We start from the raw sequence: 21592 nt of genomic DNA, 5'->3' as shown, positions 1-21592 counted from the left end.
TTATCTTGTACTTTACTGAATTATTTATTGTAAGTTTTCAGTGGAGTTTTTAGTGTTTTCTATACAAAGCATCATGTCATCTGCAAATAGTGACAATTTTAATTCTTCCTTTCCCAACTGAGATGCCTTGTATTTCTTTTTCTTGCCTAATTTCTCTGCTTAGGACTTCCAACACTATACTGAACAAGAGTGGCTTCCTGATCTTAGAGGAAATCTTGCCTTTTCTCTGGAAATCTTTCAACCTCTCACTCTCGAGCATGATGCTAACTAAGTGGGGGTGATCAAATGTATTTTTGATAAGAATGCCAAGACCATCCAATGAAAGGACAGTCCTTTCAACAAATGGTGCTTGGAAAACTGGATATCCACATGCAAAAGAATTAAGCTACACTCTTAACCTAATACCATAAACAAAATTAACAGAAAATGGATCAAAGTTCTAAATTTAAGACCTAAAACATACAACTTGTAGAAGAAAACATGGGACGTGGGACAAAAGTTTACTACACTGGATTTGGAAATGCTTTCTTGGATAGGACACCAAAGGCACTGGTTAAAAAAAAAAAACAGACAAAATTAGACTTCATGAAAACTAAACAATTTTCTGCATCAAAAGGCACTATCCATAGAGTAAAAGAGGCTTCCCTTGTAGCTCAGTTGGTAAAGAATCTGCCTGTAATATAGGAGACCAGAGTTCAGTCCCTGGGTTGGGAAGATCCCTTGGAAAAGGAAATGGCAACCCACTCCAGTATCCTTACCTGGAAAATCCCATGGACAGAGGAGCCTGGTGGGCTGCAGTTCATGGGGTCGCAAAGAGTTGGGCACGACTGAGCAACTAACACTTACATAGAGTAAAAGGGCAACTCAAAGAATGGGAGAGAATATCTGCAGACCATGTAACTGATAAGGGTATCAGAGAACTTCTAAAACTCAACACCAATAAGAAAACTATCAATTCAAAGTCAGCAAAGGAGTTGAATAAACATTTCTCCAAAGAATACACACCAAAAGGTGCTCAGTATCATTAATCCTCAGAGAAATGCAAATCAAAATTACAGTGTGATCTACCTCACATACATTAGGAAGGCCACTTCAAACAAACAAACAAACAAAAAGGAAATGCCCAGGGAGTTCCCTTGTGATTTAATCATCAGGGTTCCAGACTTTCACTGCCATGGCCCAGGTTCAATCGCTGGTCAGGGAACCAAGATCCTACAAGCCATGAGGCTCAGCCACAGAAAAAGAAGACATTCAAAAGAGAAAAACCAACAGAAAATAAATTCCAAGTGTTGGCAAGAATGTACAGAAACTGGAAACTTTGTGCATCACTGGTGAGAAGGTAAAGTGGGACAGTTACTGCAGAAAAGAGTACGGCAATTCCCTCCCAAATAAAAGTAAAATTACCCTTTGACCCAACAATTCAACTCCTGGATACATATTTTAAAGAGTTAAAGGCCATGTTTCAGAGAGATATTTATACACCCCATGCTCAATGCAGCATGATTCACAATAGCTAAAATGTGAAAGCAACTCAAGTATCCATTGAAAAATGAATGGATAAGCAAAATGTGGTAAATACATACAGTGAAATCTTAACGCAACCTTAAAAAGGAATTTTGATATATACTTCAACATGGATGAACCTTGAAGAAACTATGCTAAGTGAAATAAGTCAGACACAAGAAGACATATATTGTATGATTCTACGTAAACATGGTACTGCTGCTGCTGCTAAGTCGCTTCAGTTGTGTCCGACTCTGTGCGACCCCAAAGACAACAGTCCACCAGGCTCCCCTATCCCTGAGATTCCTCCAGGCAAGAATACTGGAGTGGATTGCCATTTCCTTCTTCAATGCATGAAAGTGAAAAGTGAAAGTGAAGTTGCTCAGTTGTGTCCGACTCTTAGCGACCCCATGGACTGCAAACAAGGTACTAGAACAGTCAAAATTGCAGAGACAGAAAGCTGGCAGGTAGAGGCGAGTCTCAGTTTAGAAGATGAGTTATGGAGGTGAGTGCTGCTGAGAGCAGCACAGAACTGTGAATGAATTTAATACCACTGAACCACACACTTGAATTGGTTAAGTGGTAAGTGTGTGTTACATGTATTTTACTACAAATACAAAATTGGAAAAAAAAATTAAGCAAGAGAACTGAAAATTATGCAAGCTCAGCAATCAGACGAATAATAGGTGCAGGGCTTCCTGAGGCTAGAGAACTCAACGGTATCTTGATGAGGACCCTGCCTAACCTAGGAGAGTCCTAACTCAGGTGACACACGTACTAGTTCCTTTTTTTGATGGGAAAAAGCAACAGCAACAAGCAGCGTTCTGGCCTGTTACAATGAGACCTGTGTTAAAAATGCAAGGAACTCCTGTGCACACAGTTTTATAATAGAATACTGGGATCTGAGAACCAGCAAGAAAGGAAAACATAGGCAGTTTCTTTATTAGGGGCTGGTGAAGCTGTGGTTATACACAAAAACACTGTTTGAACATTTGGAAAGAATCAGTCAGCCTAGCTAACTACTGAAATGGTCACGCATTTTATAGCTTGACCAGAACACACACGTATGCATATACCTCTCTCCGTGTTTCGATGCCAGGCCCCACCAGAGCCCTATACACATAAGAATGAAAATTAAGCATCACTCTATGGCCTGCTAACTGCACACTGCTCAGATTGTTTCTCACCTTCACTCCAGCTAGCATCCCGGTTGTGGACACACTGAAATCAAGATAAGCTAGAGTGTCTGGGTTGGAAGGTTTGTAGATCTGGGCAGGCCGCTTCTTTGGCAAATCATCTGGAGAGGAAAACAAGCTGTTAGCATCTCTGACTTAGTGGAAAAGCAGATGAGCAAACAGACATTTTTGGTGAGTTTGAGAACCAACCTGTGTCTAGTATAGGGGGCCAGGCCCTGACATCCACCGCCGCAGCTGCCTCCCTGGACCGTAACAATTTACAGATCAGTTGTGTTGTCATCAGACAGGCAGAACGGCTCACCTGAGGGTCAGAGAACAAGGCACGGAGAGGAAGAGGGTAAAGGACAGGGGACTATGCCTGCTTGCGTGCCAGCTGTGTACCACGTGGAAGCTGTGTAGCTCCAGGGTAGGCTGCGTGCACAGCCGCCTCATTCAGGGCCAACGGAGGTCCATGTGACTGGGAATCTGACCACAGACCACATGAGCAGAGCTCGTGCGGACTGAGGCCCTGGCAATTACTAGAGCTGAGTGGTGTCAACTGTGTGGCCGTCACCTCAGAAAGCACCACCCAAACTACCCACTCTCACCACACCCTCCCCATCCTCCAGAAATGCTCACTCTCCACACACAGCCTCAGCACTTACTGCCACAGTGACAACCCTGAAGGTCCTCTGACACAACTACAAACAAGTATTTATTTGTGATGCCCCTTGGGGTTCCTCCTCTAAGGGGAAAAACTTACCCTAATCCTCTTAAACTTCACCAGACAAAAATAAAAATAAAAAAAGTTAAAACAAACTATACTTTCAAGAAGGAACAGGCTGCTTTTCAGTCTTGAGGAAAGAAACGTTAAAATGTCTGACTTTCCCACTCCTCTTGGTTTGTTCCTTGGGCTGGTGGGGAATTGCCCAGTGTCCAGAGAGGTGCCCTCTCTAGGGAGTGAATTTGATTCCCACGCATTGTGGCAAAACTGCTCTCTAGCCCCTAACTCTACGCACAAGTTGCTATCTTGATTCCAGAACAAAACAGCAAGCTCCTAGAACAAAGAGGCTGGACCCCCTCCACCGCTGGGACTACAGTCACCCACACCAGCCCCGGAGCCCAGGCTCTGTAGTTTATAAGCCCAGCACTCGGGCCAGACCCTGCAGGCAGCCATTACCTCCACGATCATCTTCACGGTGGGCAGCGTGGTGGCGATGTTCTGTGGGTGTGGGGGACGGACGGTGATGGGCACGCAGCCTGCATACAGGCAGCCATAGAATGCAGCGATGAGATCTATCCCTGCACAGAGAGAGGAGCAGTCTTCAGTGAGACTCAGCAGCAGGACAACCAACCTGGAGCAGCCAGGCAGGCACGGGGCCGCCCCCACATGTCTGTCAGACTTCAGGGACAGCCCCCCAGCAGCCCCGTTCTCTCAGGCACAGGAAGCCAACGCAGCCCAGAGGCTTCACTGCTGTCATCCCTCTAAGGAGTCTTTAAACTCAACTTCCTGATTATCCACTCAGTGGTCAAGTATTTAACTACTGATTAAATGAACTGCCTCAGATAGCTAATAAAGTTTGATACAAAAGTCTCTGAAATACCAATTTGTCTGTGCCCCTATCATCAGTCATACAGCACGCAGCACGCAGTCCACCCTGTGAGCCAGGCCGGGGTCGGGGCCCATTTTGGTGGTAATACAGCAAGGCCATCGAGCACCGATGGGTCCCTCAGGCACGGGCTGGTCTGTACAACCCCGTTTCTTACCTGGTGGGTAGACCAGGGCGACGTGGTCCCCGTCCTGCAGGTGTCCCCTCTCCATCAGCATCACGGCTATCTTCTCAGCCCGCTTGTGCAGCTGGACACACGTCAGCGAGTTTGCTATTGTGCCCTGAGTATCACAAGAACAAATGGGTATGATGTTTTTTAATATCACAGCTTTGAGATGCCTTTTGTATACCATACAACTCACTGATTTAAAATGTACAATTAAGTGGATGTATCTGCAGAGTTGTGTGACCCCCACCACAGCCGGCTTCAAAACATTTTCGTTACCCCCTCAAAAGACCACCCACCACTGGCATTCTGCTCTCCTCTCCTCCCCAGTAGCTAGGAAGTACAACACCAAAGCTGACTCCAGATACATCTGCATTAACAAGAAACATTTAAAAAACAATTACTGGACATGAAAAAACAGCTAAAAGTATAAAACAAAATCAATCTAGTAATTTGGGGACTTATGTGTAATTGTCGTGGGCAATAAGAAATTAATCATAAATCTGGAGGATCTGAACTATGAAAAATAGGACTAATTGAAACTGTTTTTAAAAAAGACTACATCAAAAGTCAAGGAGGTCAGAAAACAAACAAACCAACTCCCAGAAAAGCAACCATCCAAAAAAAAAAACAAACAAACAAAAGGAAAAATGGGAATTGTCAAATTCATTTAATGTAGACTTTTAAATACGCGTAATGTAGACTTTTAAATACGCGGGAACAAATAAACACATTTGGATTGAAAAGTACCTTAAAAAACACTGAGGATGAAAATCAGTAGCAAAACAGGTACTAAGAGATATCAAAATACATGACATTTACTCTTTATTTATAAAAGCAAGAATAAACTATAAATTATAAACATACAACTTATCCAAAAAAGTTTCCCTTGAGGATTCACTTTTTATTTGCACATATTCCCAGGTAAGAGGAGATCACTGTCTACAGCTATTTAAAAACTGCTGTATCATCAATTACGACTTAAAAGGGATGAACGGGAGAAGGACCTCTCCTTACACTAAGTGCAAACTTGACAGGAGTGTTGGGTGAGGAAGACCCTGCAGCTGGACACAGGATGGTGGGCACCAGGAGCCTGATGCATCTGTTGAGGTGGGGAGTTTCCAAGGACAGTGACATGAAGAAGACTGTCCACAGGGAGGTGGTGAGAGCAGCTGGTGTGTGGGAGGAGAAACGTGGACAGGAGAGACCACAATCTTTGGGGCCGTTAAAGGATATGGGTGACCTGGTGACTTGAAGTGTGTGAAGAGACACTAGAAATGCCACCCAAGCAGAACATCTGCACGGGGTGTGTGGGATCCAGTGAGATGTGAACCCTAAAAGGATATATATACCAGCGGCCAGCATTTGCCCAAAACACTCACGAGATCATTGATGGCCTGGGGCATATAGGCCGGTGGAAAAGGGGGGCCATCCAGACAGCTGCCAGGCAGACTCAGGCCCCTTCCTGCTGAGACCAGCCTCCCCCACAGTGGGGCTATGCTTACCATTCTCTGAATTGAACTTACTCATCCCAAATATTTTCCTTAATCATCTTCCTTGTGAGGAAAGTTAAAAAATAAACAGAAAAAGACACAGAAAGTGGAAGAGCCAGAGAGCAGAATGTGGCAAAGCCGGGTAAACACAGAAAGACCTACGAGGCTGGTGTCTGGGATCCAGCTGAAATCTGAGAACTGGTGCCTTTGCAGCTGGACCAGTCCTCTGAGCAATCACTCCTGTGCAACACATGTGTGCACATGAACCAAAACATATCCCTCTTCACCCAACAGTCCTGCGAGCTCTTCAAAGTGAAGATGGGGCACCAGCCCCCAGCACACCGAGGTGAGGCCCACACCACCACCCCCAACCCCCCACCATGAGCCCCCATGCTTGCATGCCAGCTGTCCTGGAGGAATGCCATCACTGCACTCCTGGCTGTGGCCAGGGACCAGTTGAGTTGCTGGTGGGGCGGCAGTACCAACTGGGGACTCCCACCACCACCCTGCTGCCTGTGCTGGTCCATAGCAGGTCTTATCTTAAGAAGCGAGCATTCGGGGATTGAGCTGTTAAAACTCTTTCAACTGCTCTTCTTTGAGTTATCCAAAGAGCCAGTGCTGATCCCCTATCAGTATCAGCTTTCCGGTCACATAACAAAGCCTATAAGACGCAAGAAGCACCGATGAGTCACGAGTAGCTGAACGCTCTGACACTGGTTCTGAGAACATCCATCTCCAGATGCTTCAAAATGGTGAGATTTACTTGCATTCTGTCCTTCAGCAATCTTCGCCACTGCTTCAAAATACCCTTTCTCACCCACAGGGTTTACATCAGACCTGGGGCCCCTCGTGGCAAGCTGGTGCCAATACGCCCAACACAGCCTCCCCCTGCCCAGGTCTCTGCCTGCAGGCTCAACATTGAAAGAGTATCACAGGACACAGGCTTTGGCCAGCCCCACACCATGCAACATCACTTGCCATGGGGCCCTTCACCTCAGGAGAAAAGCTAGTTTTCAATCACGCATTTCATTTTCCAAAGCGCTCACTGTGACAAAAAATAAAACGCCATTTATCTTCAGGTCAGTGGTTAGCTGGCATCCTCATCAACATTCATGGAAAAAGGTGGGTTTTCAGTACAGAAACCCACCGCATAAGAAGGTTCTAGGAAAAGGTACATCACAGAAAATTAGGGCTGACTTTCTGTGAAAGAGGTTTTGGCTGGTATCATAACAAAACGGCAATGCAGGATGATCCACCACCCAGTTGCTACTCTGAAGACAACGATTTCAGTGTGGGTAACTGTAAACATGGCACAACTGCAAAGTTTTACATTAAATTAAATAATGACAAGTAAAAACATACTCAGGAATGAAGAAAAAGCCAAAAATGATTCACATTTTAAAATGTAAAAAAAGTTAAAAGCGTTGGCTGGTGTTTCTCTTTAAAAAGTAACAGATGCTCTTTGTATGTAAGTTCCAAGAACATAAGTCCTTCCCCATTTGCAGTGAAATGAATCCTCACTTCTGCCTACAAGCCTAGCACAACAGCTCCGACACTATGGACTATGATGCCGTGGAGGAGGGCATACAAATGAGTGCTGTGGGCAGTAAACAGGTGGCACGACGCAGCTGGGACCTGCAACAACTGAGGGGCCATCCGGAATGGAGGATGCCTGGAAGCGGCCTGAGGCCCCACATTGGAAGGACAATATTTGGGGATATTGAGCAAAACATATTAATAGAATGAATTTTAGCTGTTTCTTCTCACCTTTTCAAAATTTTGCTTTCAGAAAATATTAAACTGTGCATTTGGCTTATGCTGATTTCTACTGGATGGTGCTGAGCTAGAAGGCTGGGTGAATGGAAATTCCACTGTGACCGCCATGGAGAGGATGCTCCTGACCTGCGGCTCAGATTGAACACCTATGCTGAGTGCGCACAGGGCTCTGGGAGGATGGGGATGAGCGCAGGCACCAACTCCCTGCTGACCCATCCAGCTCTGTGGATGTAGCTGCTGCCACATCAGAAGGCCTGGGAGACAGAAGGAAGGAAGGCCTCCTGTCTGAAGGAAGGCTACTACCGTGGGCCATGCTGTCCCCACGCTGACCTGAAGTAAGATTACACATGGGCTTGACCTCCACAACTCACCCCTTCGAGAATATGACTCATTTCTGGTGAACACATTTCCCCAATGACCTCGTGTCTGGCCACAGCAAAGGACTGTGAACTCAGGATCTGGGAATGGGGACACAGTTGACCTGTCCAGCACACTGCCAGCCCCCAAGTGATATGTAGCTGGACCAGCTGTTTCTTCCTGCTGACCGGACTACAGTCTACCAATACAACCAAATCATTTCTGAATCTTTGTGTCTGTGACAGCAATGAAACTTCCTCTCACCCAGAGCTCTGGAAGGGTCACCCTCAGGGAGCTCAGGGAAGGGGCTCCGAAGAGGAGTTCCTCCCGAAGCTGAAGCCAGGCTGGATAAGGCTCCAGCTCCAGTGGCCCCTCTGGAGGTGCTGCTGGGAACCACCAGACACCACAAGAGATGCTGCAGAAAAAAAGGAGTCACCAACAGTCTCCAGGAGAAATGCCAGGGCAGAGGACAAAGAAAGTCAGAAGCAATGATTACAGAGTAACTGGGACACAACCAGGCACCAGTGCCAGAAAAGCAGCCTTATCTGTGTTTACAGGCTGAGGCAGAGCCAAGGGAGAAAGATGAATGCAGCAGGCAGGCTGGCTTCAGATCAGACACAAGGCTCCTGGTAACCGTATCCCTGGGCTCATGCCCCATGTGCACCGATGGGCCCTGAGCCAAGAGAGGTAATCCTACGAAGAGGGTCCAAGTGTAGGCACCAAACGGCAGGGACAGCAAGCGTTCCTCACAGAAGCTGGGGAGCGGGAGGGCTTTCTAAGGCTCTTCCTGGGGTCGGTCTGAACAGACACAGTGAACAAGAACTGCTGAGGTCAGCTCAGCATGCAGGGTCAAGATGAGCGGAGTCAGAGGAGGACCAGAGGTACTTCTACAAACTAAATCACTGCGAAACTGGTCTGCAGCTGGATGTCCAACTTACAGATTTAGGGAGGGACTTACATAGTTGGCATTTCCTTTCACTGTCCTTAACTGATTGCTCTAAGTGACAAGAGGCACCTTTGTGCACAAAGATTGTGATATTTTGCATCTCTGAAGAGCTATAATGTCTTAAAGTTGCAAGCATCCACACTAGTCAAGAAGACCTAACTAAATCTAGTTTTCAGGCTTTATTTCCAGAGTAAACAAAAACAGGTGTATTTTAAGACTTCTGCATTTACTGCTCATTGTCAGTACTATTTGCTTGTGCATTTAAGGCCTTACTCTTAAGTACTATTATGGAGCACAATCTGATGACTTACTTTTCTAATGAGAAATGTAAATGTGAACCTTAATTACAAAAATTATTTTCACTCCTAAGAATGAAAGCCTATAACTAAAACATGACTTTTTACCAAAAAAAAAAAAAAAAAAAGGTAGTTAAATAATAAAAAGAAACATAAATACCTCTCAGATCCACAACTGTTCTCTATTGTAGACATTCTCCACTCATTTAGGGGGAGATACTGCAAAAATATTGCTAAAATATATACATACACAAGTATATGTGTATACATACACACATGCTATATATATGTGTGTGTGTATATATATAAGTACATAAGTATATACATATATAAATGTATGTGTGTATATATACAACTGATGGCTCAGCAGGTAAACAATCTGCCTGCAATGCAGAAGACATAGGAGACATGGGTTCGATCCCTGAGTTGGGAAGATCCCCTGGAGGAGGAAATGGCAACTCACTCCAGTATTCTTGCCTGAACAATCCCATGGAGAGAGGAGCCTGGAGGGCTATAGTCCAAAGGGTTGCAGAGAGTCAGACACAACCAAGCGACTAAGCACATGTACACACACACACACGCACGCACACGCATGCACACACTCAAACCCTTGTATTAAAAAGTGACCTTTCTTAGGTAAAAGGTCTCAATCAAAATAGCAACAAACAAACAAAAGGATTCAGGTAAGACGGAGAAAGCTTTGAGTGGAGAGTATGGAACAGCAGCATGAAATCATGGCGCGCACACAGGCAACACCAGGGTACACGGGTGGGGCCTCACCCTACAGTTGAGCAGCGTGTACAGCACGTGGTCAGGGGTGGTCTGCGCCCTCCACTGCAGGACCTCCGAGAGGAACAGGAACTGAAACAGAGCACAGCTGTTAGGTCCAGACCATCCTGGGCATTTGGGCTGGCCTCAGCATCTAACAGTAGGGTCTGTCAGTGCCTTAAGTCGGGAGAGGATAATCTCTGACAAATATAATCAACAGGATAAGCAGGCATTTACAATGCTTTCCTGGCAGTGACTGGAATTCACTGTGCATGATTCAGACCCAGCAATTGGAGGGCTGGGGCCATGCCACCACGAGGGAAGGCCTCTGAAATCTGCCCAAGGATGGGAAGATGCCATTCCCCTTATAGACAGAGTAGTCGACACAGAAACATCCCTTCTCCTGGGGCTTCCACAAGTTTTAACAATGATTTCTGGGGGCTGCAATGATAGACTCAGATCTACCCTGTTTCAAAAATGGGCTCTCTTAAATTTGCTGTGTTTACAGTGGTCAACTCTGAAGGCACGCAACAGCCCTGAGATCACACAGATCACATGTACCCACTAACATGTCTGCAGTAACAAGGACAGCCCTGTTTCATGACACCGACACAGCAATTGCCACATTTAATCCATTTTATGATAGAAATGCAGTGTGAGGTGTGGAACATGCTCATCAAGTACTTTCTTTGAACATGTTACTACATGTTACCAGACTGGCAACATCTTAAATGGCTGATTTTGTCATATTTCCTTGGAGCCCACAGAGTGGGACCACCTTTTGGTGAAATCACCAGAGTTCTCCAGCTGAATGCTATAACAGGGACTTGCAGCTGCGTGGGACAAACTGTGTCTCTAGTGCTTATGTGGAGTGGGGCCCAAATATTCCTCCTACAACTCCCAATGCTGCTTTAAGAATGTCTGGCTTTTAAACCTGGGTTTTGAATTGACACTTCCTTGAACTGCAAAGATCCAAAGACTGAAACCTCACTATAAGGTGGCCGTGAGGCAGTGTGAGTGTACAATCAGGGCTGGTGGATAACCAGGAACAAGTGTGCAGGGAACACCAAGACAGGATAGGGACTGCAGATGCTGGCTTCAGGCCTGCTGGTCATGGGCTGCATCACCTACCCATTTCTGTGCCACGTGAGGAGTCCTAAAACACTGCACCCCAGCAAACACGCTTTCCTTACAAGATTACAGGAGGGTCTTGCAGGGAGACAGGAAGAAAGGCCATCAATGCTAACACTGGGCTGGCAGAGAAGGCAAGTGGGAGTCGGTAACACCTGTGACACAGCATCTGGGCAGGAGTGGAGAGGAACCGGGCAAGCTCTCACCTTCCGGGCCTGGTCATTGTCTTCTATCTGGCCCAAGTCTCTGCCACTGGCCTGTGCGATCCTCTTCCCAGACACCAGGTTCCCCACCATCACAGAGGCAGGGCCGATCTCTGCAAAGCAGCAGCAGCACGCACATGAGGGAGATACATGAGGTAGGACACGAGCGAAGTTCCTGAAAATATGACTTCCCAATTCAGGAAGGAGCTTACTCTGATTTCCTTTCAAAGATGTGACTTTGAAAAGCCTGATTAGAACAGGGTTTCAAGTAAGTCACTACCATGAAAACAAAGACAAACAGGAGCAAACTTCAAGTGAGGGGGCACAGAAATAAAGCTTTCAGCATCTCCCCTAAGCACCCTCCCAGGCCACTGCCTTTGTTCGCTGGTGAAGGGCATTCAGTATTTTGCTGGAAAAAACTAGCTTTTTGATGATAGAGAGCCACATAACCTTCATTATTTAACAAGAACAGATGAGAGGCACCAGATACCATTAGAGCATCCTTCCTTAAAACTGCCAGTTACATGAAGCTGTGCCGTCTGCGTTGCTTCAGAGTGGTGTGGATGCCCTGGCACTACTCAGTGCCCGAGAGGCAGGTGACCAGCCGGTTCTCAGAGCCCACTCATGGGGTCACACTTCCCTGTCCAGAGTTCCCAGTCATCCGGCGACATCTGAGTACTACAGCCCTGAGGTGGTCATGCATTTACCAGCGATCCTTCATCCTAAGCATCTGTCGTGAACTCTGGCTACCAACTGTGTCCCAGCACCTGGGCCCACTGGAGGCCAGGACACCAGGTCAAGGTGTCCAGGAATGAACAGGGTTAGAGGAGGGAGAGGGAGGATCAGTGAGTGAAGCCTCCCTGGGGAGCCCAGAAACTCTTGTCCATTCAGTAAAAACATGCCAGGCTTTTTCCCCATCCATTTCTCATGCTCATGAAGGGCTGTGCCCCATGTCTTTCTTGGCTGGCCACCCGAAGCCAGTGCCCACAGGATGTGAAGAAGTGGGTGCTTCACTGGGAAATAAACTCTACCCTCCATACCACAAACAGGGGTCGAAACAACAAAATGGAGGTAAGAGGAAAAAAAGAGAGGAAGAACATTAATAAGGAATCTGAGAATACTAGAAAACTTTAGAGAAAGATTACTGGTAAATGCCAACCTAAGGTGCCCGAAAAGCAGTGAGAGCTGAGGCCTTGTGTGCTCTTTCAAGGAGGATATAAGCTCTACCATGGGAGTCCCAGCCCAGCCCCACAGGCTACTCTGCTGGCAGAGCGTGGTGGTCAGCCAGTGGGTGACCCCGTTCCTCCTGCAGCACTGGTGTCCTCACCTGAATCTGGAGAGACTGCTCACTCTCACTGCATCAAGCTCGCTTCTGGAGGTGGCCTGGTTCCTATGTCTACCGCCACTGCGCTATACCCATGGCCCGTCAACTATCTCTAGCTGACTTGTTGTGATCTCTGCCCCGCCATGCTTCATCAGTGGAGCAAAGAGCATCAGGCCTGGGTCTGTCTCTCCAATACTCTGGCCCTACAGCCTTGGGTTAGTTCCTGAACCTCTCTGTGGCATGATCTCATTTCCTTATAAAATGGAGACAAGAACGCCCACTCCTTAAGACTCCAAGAGGATGAGTCAGGTTAATACCAGCAATGTGTGGAGGCGTGGGCAGCTTGTGCCAGGCCTGCTACTCGTCATTCTAACACCCCTTGGGCTCGCCCAGCCACCCCCCTGGTCTGTTTGCACGTCAAGGCTGGGGGCTGGGGGCTTTTCATCACTATACTAGCACCACATTCTTGCAATAAATTCCTCTTCATTGGTAACTGGGTGCCACCTTAAAGAGCATAATCGTTGCTAGGAGGACCAAGTCAGATGGTTTATAATTACATGTTCCCTGATAGCTCAGTTGGTAAATAATCTGCCTGCAATGCAGGAGACCCCGGTTTGATTTCTGGGATGGGAAGATCCGCTGGAGAAGAGATAGGCTACCCACTCCAGTATTCTTGGGCTTCCCTTGTGGCTCAGCTGGTAAAGAATCTGCCTGCAATCCAGGAGACCTGGGTTCGACCCCTGGGTTGGGAAGATCCCTTGGAGAAGGGAAAGGCTATCCACTCCAGTATTCTGGCCTGGAGAATTCCACGGACTATATAGCCCACGGGGTTGCAAAGAGTCGGACACAACTGAGCAACTTTCACTTTCCCTAAACTACAAAGCAGCAGACAAATGTTCAGCATCATGAGGACACCACAAACGAAGCTGCAGAACTCCTCACAGGCTCCAAGGGCTGCAAGTTATGGAACAGGTTTGCAGGCTTTATTCTAATGTCTATAGGAAGGAGCAGTGACCCTGAGAGGTGCTTTGCCAGAGTCCTCAAGGACGTCTGACACCTGCCAGGGAGGCTGGGCTCGGGTAACTACCAGCACCTCTCCTTCCCCTGTGGCCCTCACCCTGGGCCTGGACTCCACTACCTTCTTCCCATATGTGGCAGCAAGACAGTGCTCAGGAGGAGGCTGACCTGCCAGAGTGTATAACCAGAGACTGGAGAAGACGAAGGCTGAGAATGGGGTCTGTGTGGCCCTTGCCCAGACCCAGGACCACCTCAGGCCCTCACAGCCCTTCAGACGTACCTGGTTGCTTCTGCCGAGGCTTAGGCAGGTTTGTAACGCACGTGTGGGGACACATGAGGACATTGCAGGGGTGAAGTGAGCCCTCCAGGAAGAGCTGCTTTGTTTCGGACAAATGGATGCCCCCGAGTGGAGTTTTGGGGAGGGTGTTTGCTGGAACCAAGGCCAGACAATAAACCCCAACTTGATGTATACTGTCGATTGCCTGGAAAGCCAAAAGAGAAAGAACCGTGTGAAGCAGGTATAGTGAACAGACAAGGAGCAAATACTCAGACTGTGCAGAGCACACCACGCAGAAGTACATGCAGCACTCGCAAAGCTCCCATCATGGAGACACTGAGGTCAGGAGGGCAGGTCGCCAACCCAAGCAGAACACACAGGTCACGGAACACGTGTGGAACACCACACACACGACAGTGGACACTGGGAGGAAAAAAGCACGCTCTCAGGGTCATAACAAGAACTCCTGCTGTGAACTCCACGAGCGAATGGGAGCAGCTCTGCACACCTCTGACCCCTAGGCCGGGTCTGTTTAGCTCCCCACCCCGCCCCGGGAGGCGAGCCCAGGTTCAGTAGCTGATGAGTCTGTGGTCAGAAGGAGGGATAAGCAGAGCACTCAATGGCACAGGGAAAATGACGTGAGCAGGGAGGGGGCTCAGGGCAGGCGCGAGCTACCTGCAGCACCCTGCTCATCCACTGGAAGCTGTCCTCTTCCGTGGAGTCTGGCCTCTGCTCAGCCACAATCACAATCCTTTCGTCGTGCAGGACAGTCACTGAAAACACGGCTATTCTGTGGATACAGATAGGACATGGTAGTGAGCACATGCTGGAGATGCTCACAGAGGACTGGCCCTGCCATGAAGGGCTTCACAGCTACTATGACCACAGAGCTCAGGAGTTCTCAGCACCAACTACTCCCCAAGAAAGGAAAACTGCAGCTTCCAACTCCCAGGCGCTCACCCACAAAAGCACAGGGGAGAAGTCTGACAAAGCCAGGGGGCAGGTGGAGGACGACTGCCATACTTCTTGTAGAAGCAGCCTGCTGCAGCTTGGGCAATGGGCCTCAAGCCTCAGGACAGGCAGGAGCTGTGCAGGTACCAAAACTGCTGAAACTTACTGGGCCCTGCAGTTTGCATCTTGAGTTTGTACCTGCAAAGCAATATTCTCCCAATGAGCAGAACTTTGCCATTGGGGAGTTGATGATTTTCTGCTAGCCCAGATTCTCTCAGGAGAAGCACAGACTGGCCCTCTGGGGGGTCCTGTGCACAAAGGTGGCTGGGTTACACCCAACCCAAAGCTCTGCGTCTTCCTGCTCCTGTCAGCTAAGCTACACAGGGCGAAACCCAGAGCAGCTGACTTCCTCCAAATCAGCAAAACCTTAGGAGCCATGGTCAGTGATCCATCATTGGCTGTGTGCCAAGCAGGGGTCAGGGACACCACCCAGAAGGAACCCACGTGAGGCAGTTTCCAGGCAGTTTATGGCTCATTTGTTACCTTTGGGTGAATGAACTACAGCAAGATAAATGCTTGGTTCTTTTGTGTAGTTTACTAATTAAAAATATGCTTTTCAAAAATAAATAAATAAAAACATGCTTTTCAAATGGACATTATTCTTTAACTTGGAGAATTTAGTGAAGATACATTTATTGGGCTCAGAAAATTTTCATAAAATTGGACATTAAGAACTGCACAGAATCTTAGAAGTCACAGAGTTCAGGGGCTTCAATGTACAGAGGAGGACACAGAGTCCCATTAGTTTAAGCAATTTTCTGCAGTTTTATATAAAAAGTGTAGCCTGTGGAGAACCATACCAACCACAGAGCACACCCACCTTCCCCTGTAGACGAACTTCATGGGTTCCACAGCCAGTGCTGTGGCCACGATGTCATCAGCGTTGTGTCTGCGCCCGCTGACCACCATAAGCCCGTCCATCTTGCCCACCACGAACACAAGCCCTCCAGGGCCAACGAAGCCAAGCAAGCCCGTCCTCACGAAGGGGTACTCACTGACCGGGGCCCCTGAGCTCGTCACCGGGAACACCTGGGGACAATGAACTCTTGAGTGCCTGCTGGAGCCCAACCTCCGCCCTCCTCCACGGAACCCACTGCTCCTGCTTCCCTCCACTGGGTCTCTTCACCTGGCCCTGGTGGGAGAAGTCCAGGTCTGCACAGCTGCCGTGAGTGCCAGGCTGCACACCCCTCCCCCATCCCCATTCCCATTCCCACAACTCGTCCCTGGCCCACACGCAGGGCCCTCTGAAGAGGCCTGCCACAGTCTAACGAACATTAATTCATTCTTCTACTTATAAAACCACAGCATAAAAATGGTTAAGTGGAGAAGCAAGGTGCACTTTAAATAACATCTGTCAGTAGTAAAATGATTCCTGTTCATTACACTGCTGTCTTCCTTACGGGAAACACACTCAAAAATACAGAGGGAGCAGCCCCACCACGAGTTCAAACTCGACCCCTAGTTTGAACACATAAGCCACACAGAAAAGAAGATAGGTTTTATTTAGACTGTGTCTGGCTCAGTTTCAAGGGCACTTAGAAACCTGAATCCTGACCCAACGGATCTGCCTGTACAAGCCACATCATATGTGTTCGCATCCAAAGTTCTATTTATAGCCTTTAAAAAATTTATCCCCAATCAACTCATATTTGCTAACATACAACTTAGTCAAAGTGTGCTCCTCCTAAGGTCAGCACACTTGGTGAAATGGTAAGAATTCTGAGAATGTTGGGTCTACCAGGCAGTGTGCATTTGTGTATGCTAACTGCACGCCACACCATGTGCACACAGCACGGACACACGCTTGTGTGGTGGAGGCAGCTGTGCAGTGCGAATGCTTGGTCGAGGCGGACAGTCCCCGAGGAGGCCGCTGCTCTCCGCCTCGGCAGGGCTGCGCGCTCCCCAGCCCCCACCCATCAGCTGCTGCTCTTTCTAGATGGGTGAGAATGGCAATGAGAAAAAGGCTGCCTCTAGATAAACTGTACTTGCTCTTTCTCAGCTCTGGTTATGAGGTGAAAACAAGGTTGCTAAGCCAAATTTATTAAAAGCTATAGAAAATGGCAGGAGAAAGTACAACCATTTTAATTACCATGAACATGTTCTATTGAGAAATCACCATCTCCTTTTACATCTATTCCACACACCTGGCAAAAGCTGTCTGATGGGGCTCACCTGCCACCTACCTCGAAGGTGTTCTTGGTCATACCCGAGAGGCCATAGTAGGACATGCCCGTGGCCACCGCGCACACGCAGAGCTCCCCGACTTCGTCTGTCCTGCACAGCTGGGGAACCCCATCAGGCTTCACTGAACACATGATGGCTGAATGCAAAACAGCAAGCACAGGTTACTTTAGAAAGGGAGTTGCAGGGAGCTGGAGAGGAGAAATGAATGGGTACAAAAAAGAACACAAAAAGAAGTAGCATCTGCAGCAAAACCACAAGTGAAAGAGAACAGGCCCTCACAGTCCCTGAAGCAAGCTGTGATTTTCTTGTTGCGGTAAAACAACATTTCATAGCTGTGCACTGCTGTAAGCTTAGGGTGTAAATGGGATTTACACACCATGCAGACATGAGGATGACACTGAGAAAAGACCACATGGCGTGTGTCGTCAGCCAGTGCACACGGCCTCCAGGACGGTCTGAGCCCTGAAACCAATGAGCACGGCACACCTGCTCCAGTCTCTTGAGCCTGTCTGAACAGAAAGCCTCCCTGTCCCATGGGAAGCTCCATCTTTGTCTCAGACTCCCCATCAAGGCGGGCCCTGCAGGAAAGGCTGGGGGGTGCTAGTTCTCCAGTCTGTGGCTCTGCACCCACACCCACCCTCACCTCCAGGCATCACGAGGCCGACATCTTGCACGGTGAGTACAGACAGCTTTTCCTCTGAGTCCACTCGGATGACCCCATAGGTCAGCCCATGCATGGAGAGGACGCCACGGCCCGGGGGCTGGTTGCTGTCATCGGTGGGCCTATGAGGACAGGTTGAGTCTGATTAGAAGCACGTCAGCTGTCTGAACACAGACACGCGTGTCCACATGCCACCTGCACACCAAGGCTTCTCCTTCGGGCCCTAAGGGCAGACACAGCTGTCACATGCCCTGTGTTCTCTGCTCAGGACACACTGAGGTCTGCTCCTAAAAACTGCTAGACTCCTGAGAAGCATGGGGATCCCACAGGGCTCCCTTGTCTCCCTGCCTTCCCCTTACATGTGTCCACTAGACACCAACCAACTCCTCCAACTTACTCTTTCTCCTTGCGAGGTCGGATCTCCTAGGTTTGAAAATGGCTCAGAAGGGAAACTCAAGTCTCCAGGAAGGAGAATGACAGCAGTGAGCAGAAATGCCAGACTGTGAATGTGGCCTCCAGGTCAGACGTATGCTGAGTATGCACACTCTCAGTTGTAAGAACTGGCAATTATGTGGATGAGAGACCAGCTATCAAGTGCTCGGCAGCTAGGGAAGGTACAGCTTCACACATCCGGGGTCTGCTACCGCCGCCCCAGCTCACCCCCACTTGAGTCCTCATTGCTTCCACTCGGCATCTGGTAGGGCTCGCCCTCCATGCCCACCCACTTCCCTGGGGCCCAGGCCTCCTCCTCGCCTCCAGCAGGGTGCCTCATGGCCTGTCCTTCACTGTCCCCCGGGGTGGCTCATCACCCCACTAACAGCACCTCCATGGTGTCCTCCACAACAGGTACCTTCTAACCATCCACCCAGGCCTCTTCCATGAGGGCAGGGGCTTTCCTCTGGTCACTGCTGAACCCCCACCCTTGGAGTCGTGTCCAGTAAAAAATGTCTGCTGACTAGATCAAGTGAATAAACAAAACATTTACAAGATCATGGATTTTATCCCTGAAAACGAAAGATTCTTCAATGTGAGCAAAGTGAGAGAATATAATTTAGGTAAGCATCACGTTTGTTTCTCTAATTTCCCAAATATTTTTTCTATAAGATTGCTGGAAAAAGCCAAACGATCTTTTTGGCCAACCCAATACAAACGCCTAAGGTGTTTTAGGACCTAAAATACAAACTACAGATAGCAGTCTGCCATATGGCTTTAAAGTATTTCATGAAGGTTTATAATGAAACTAAAAAACATAAATAGGGAAACAAAAGCTAAAATTTGCAATAATGGGTATTTGAATTAAATTATTGGTATATTTAAAAAAAAAGCATATATATCAATTGCATTTCAATCAAAAAAAAGTAACAGTCTGAAAACCAAACTATTCCATCTGTAACAATCAAGAAGAGAAGCACTAAAGAATACAAAAGCAAAGTTGCCCAAATAATAAGACCCACACGAAACCACCTGGAAATGAGCCCCAAACAGTGGAACTGATATTGATCTGGCTGTATCTTTTCCAAAGGCCCCAGTAAAATTGTAAAATGAAAGAGGAGCCTCGCAGAAACCCTAAGGGGGCCAGGACTCCCTCACCCTCATCCTCAGTCAAGACCCCATGTTGAGAGTCAGAATCGTCAGCCTGAGCACCTGCCGTGGGCCGAACTGTGTTCCCTTCAGAAGACATGTTCCTGTGCTAACCCCCTGTATCCAGAACGTGACTTTATTGGGAAACAGGGTCTTTGCAGAATATAAATAGTTAGTAAAGGGTTATAGGTCTATAAGCCAGGGTTGCTGGCACCACCAGAAGCTGGAGAGATGCCCAGAACAGATTCCCCTTAGAGCTCCAGACAGAGCCAACCCTGCCAACAACTTAACCTCAGACACTAAGACCCCAGAGCTGTGAACTGTTATAAAAGCCCAAGCAAATGAACATTCTTAATAAAATTTATAGGTACGCCTGTTTTTATTTTAAAAATCCACATGAAAGCAAAACGCTGAACCAGCCAAGACATATCCCAAGTATGGGAAGATTTAAGAACTGATATGTTGTGACCAAGAAGCAGGGAGGGAGAAGTTCTTTCACGACCCAGCAGTGTATACAGTCTGTCTTAGTTACGAGATCCACTTAATCATGAACTGCATTTATTACAGGAATTTTTCAATTATGTCTGTAAAATGCTAGTTATGGGAAGACTGAGTTCACTCACCTAAATGTAAACCAACAGCACTAACTCTGCTTTACTGTAATCTATGCTATATATTATATTTAACAGAGTCCCTGCAAGTCAGACATTCTTGGCAGCTTTGCAAAATACATCCAAGGCGGCAGCACAGAAGCACCCTAACTCCCAGGCACAGTGCTTGGCCTTGCTGCTCGCTTGCTCACACACCTGCGATCCTGGTTGTGTGTCCCCCCAGCTTTCCGCAGGACCTGCTGTGTCATGGAGGGAGTGCGAGCTGTGCTCAACTGGGTGTTTCATGTGCCAGATATTCCTGAGCCCTTTACACACCAACTTACTCATGACCGTGAACCTGCAGAGGCATTGCTACTATCCCATTTTACAAAATAGAAAACCAAGGCTCAGAAATATTAACTTAGTTGCCTGTGTGAGTGGAAGGGCTTGTGGAGATTCAGACCCACAGAGGAGCCCCAGCCCAACCATTTTGTCTCCTTTCCCAACACTTGCCCTGCCTCTGGCCTAGAAGACTAGGCAATTTTTAGTTCACTGTTAGTTTTTTCATGAAATTTTCTTTTTTATTTTTTTTAAATTTTATTTTATTTTTAAACTTTACAAATTGTATTAGTTTTGCCAAATATCAAAATGAATCCGCCACAGGTATACATGTGTTCCCCATCCTGAACCCTCCTCCCTCCTCCCTCCCCATACCATCCCTCTGGGTTGTCCCAGTGCACTAGCCCCAAACAGGGGTATGAGTAACATGAGCATACCCTTTGTACGGACACGGCAAGCTCTGCATGAGAACATACGGCAGAAGGCTAAGACTCTGCTCACCTCCAGCCCCACTCCCTCTGGCAGCCGCTACTCACGGCAAGAGTGAAGTTTCAGCCTTTTTGGCCTTATTGCCTATAAAATATGCGCACATACAAATGTGTTTACACCAAAGAGAAGCAGAACCCCATGTGCACATTCTTCTGCAACTTGCTGTTCTCACCAAACACCTCACAGAACTTCCCACATGGGTGTGTGCATGTTAACACACACAGGATGTGTCCTGGACACACCAATGAACTAACCTGCTTTAATTATTATATGGTGTTCAATAATATGAACACATTTTTCTTTCATTTAATTTGTATGCATTTGGAAATATTTCTGTAAGATACATACCTAGAAAGGGAATGGAGGAGTCAAAGAGCATATACATTTAAAATTTTAATAAAGCCTAAACACCTTCTCAAAATGGAGAAGGAAATGGCAACCCACTCCAATATTCTTGCCTGGAGAATTCCATGGACAGAGGAGCCTGGTGTGCTACAGTCCTTGGGGTTGAAAAGAGTTGGACACGACTTAAGCATGCACGCACACACCTTCTCAAAAGACTGTGTCATTTTGCAATCCCACCAAGAGTGAATGAATATTACTATGTTTTCACTCACAGTCCATTGAGTGGACTCAGAATGCTGTTCTAAGCATTTTATGTATGGTAACTAATGTCTTCTTCACACAAGCCCATG

At 47.5% G+C, this 21592-nt stretch overlaps 1 protein-coding gene across 5 annotated transcripts in view; it reads right to left on the bottom strand.

The window, feature by feature from the left end:
- The window catches only part of DIP2C (disco interacting protein 2 homolog C), a 294165-nt gene that overhangs the window by 36886 nt on the left and 235687 nt on the right, over nucleotides 1–21592 (bottom strand). For all 5 annotated transcript variants that reach the window (XM_070801128.1, XM_070801126.1, XM_070801127.1 and 2 more), the window contains 11 exons: nucleotides 17881–18020; nucleotides 17237–17373; nucleotides 15874–16082; nucleotides 14718–14832; nucleotides 14046–14247; nucleotides 11428–11537; nucleotides 10103–10183; nucleotides 4446–4569; nucleotides 3859–3980; nucleotides 2889–3000; nucleotides 2691–2800 (listed from right to left, as the gene is read on the bottom strand). In XM_070801128.1, coding sequence (XP_070657229.1) covers nucleotides 2691–2800; nucleotides 2889–3000; nucleotides 3859–3980; nucleotides 4446–4569; nucleotides 10103–10183; nucleotides 11428–11537; nucleotides 14046–14247; nucleotides 14718–14832; nucleotides 15874–16082; nucleotides 17237–17373; nucleotides 17881–18020 — 1462 coding nt within the window. The remainder of the gene's footprint in view (nucleotides 1–2690; nucleotides 2801–2888; nucleotides 3001–3858; nucleotides 3981–4445; nucleotides 4570–10102; nucleotides 10184–11427; nucleotides 11538–14045; nucleotides 14248–14717; nucleotides 14833–15873; nucleotides 16083–17236; nucleotides 17374–17880; nucleotides 18021–21592) is intronic.

Source organism: Bos indicus, chromosome 13, assembly GCF_029378745.1.
Source record: "Bos indicus isolate NIAB-ARS_2022 breed Sahiwal x Tharparkar chromosome 13, NIAB-ARS_B.indTharparkar_mat_pri_1.0, whole genome shotgun sequence".
NCBI lineage: Eukaryota > Metazoa > Chordata > Mammalia > Artiodactyla > Bovidae > Bos > Bos indicus.
Note: the sequence above shows the minus strand (reverse complement) of the source record. Positions and strands in the feature narration are given on the sequence as shown.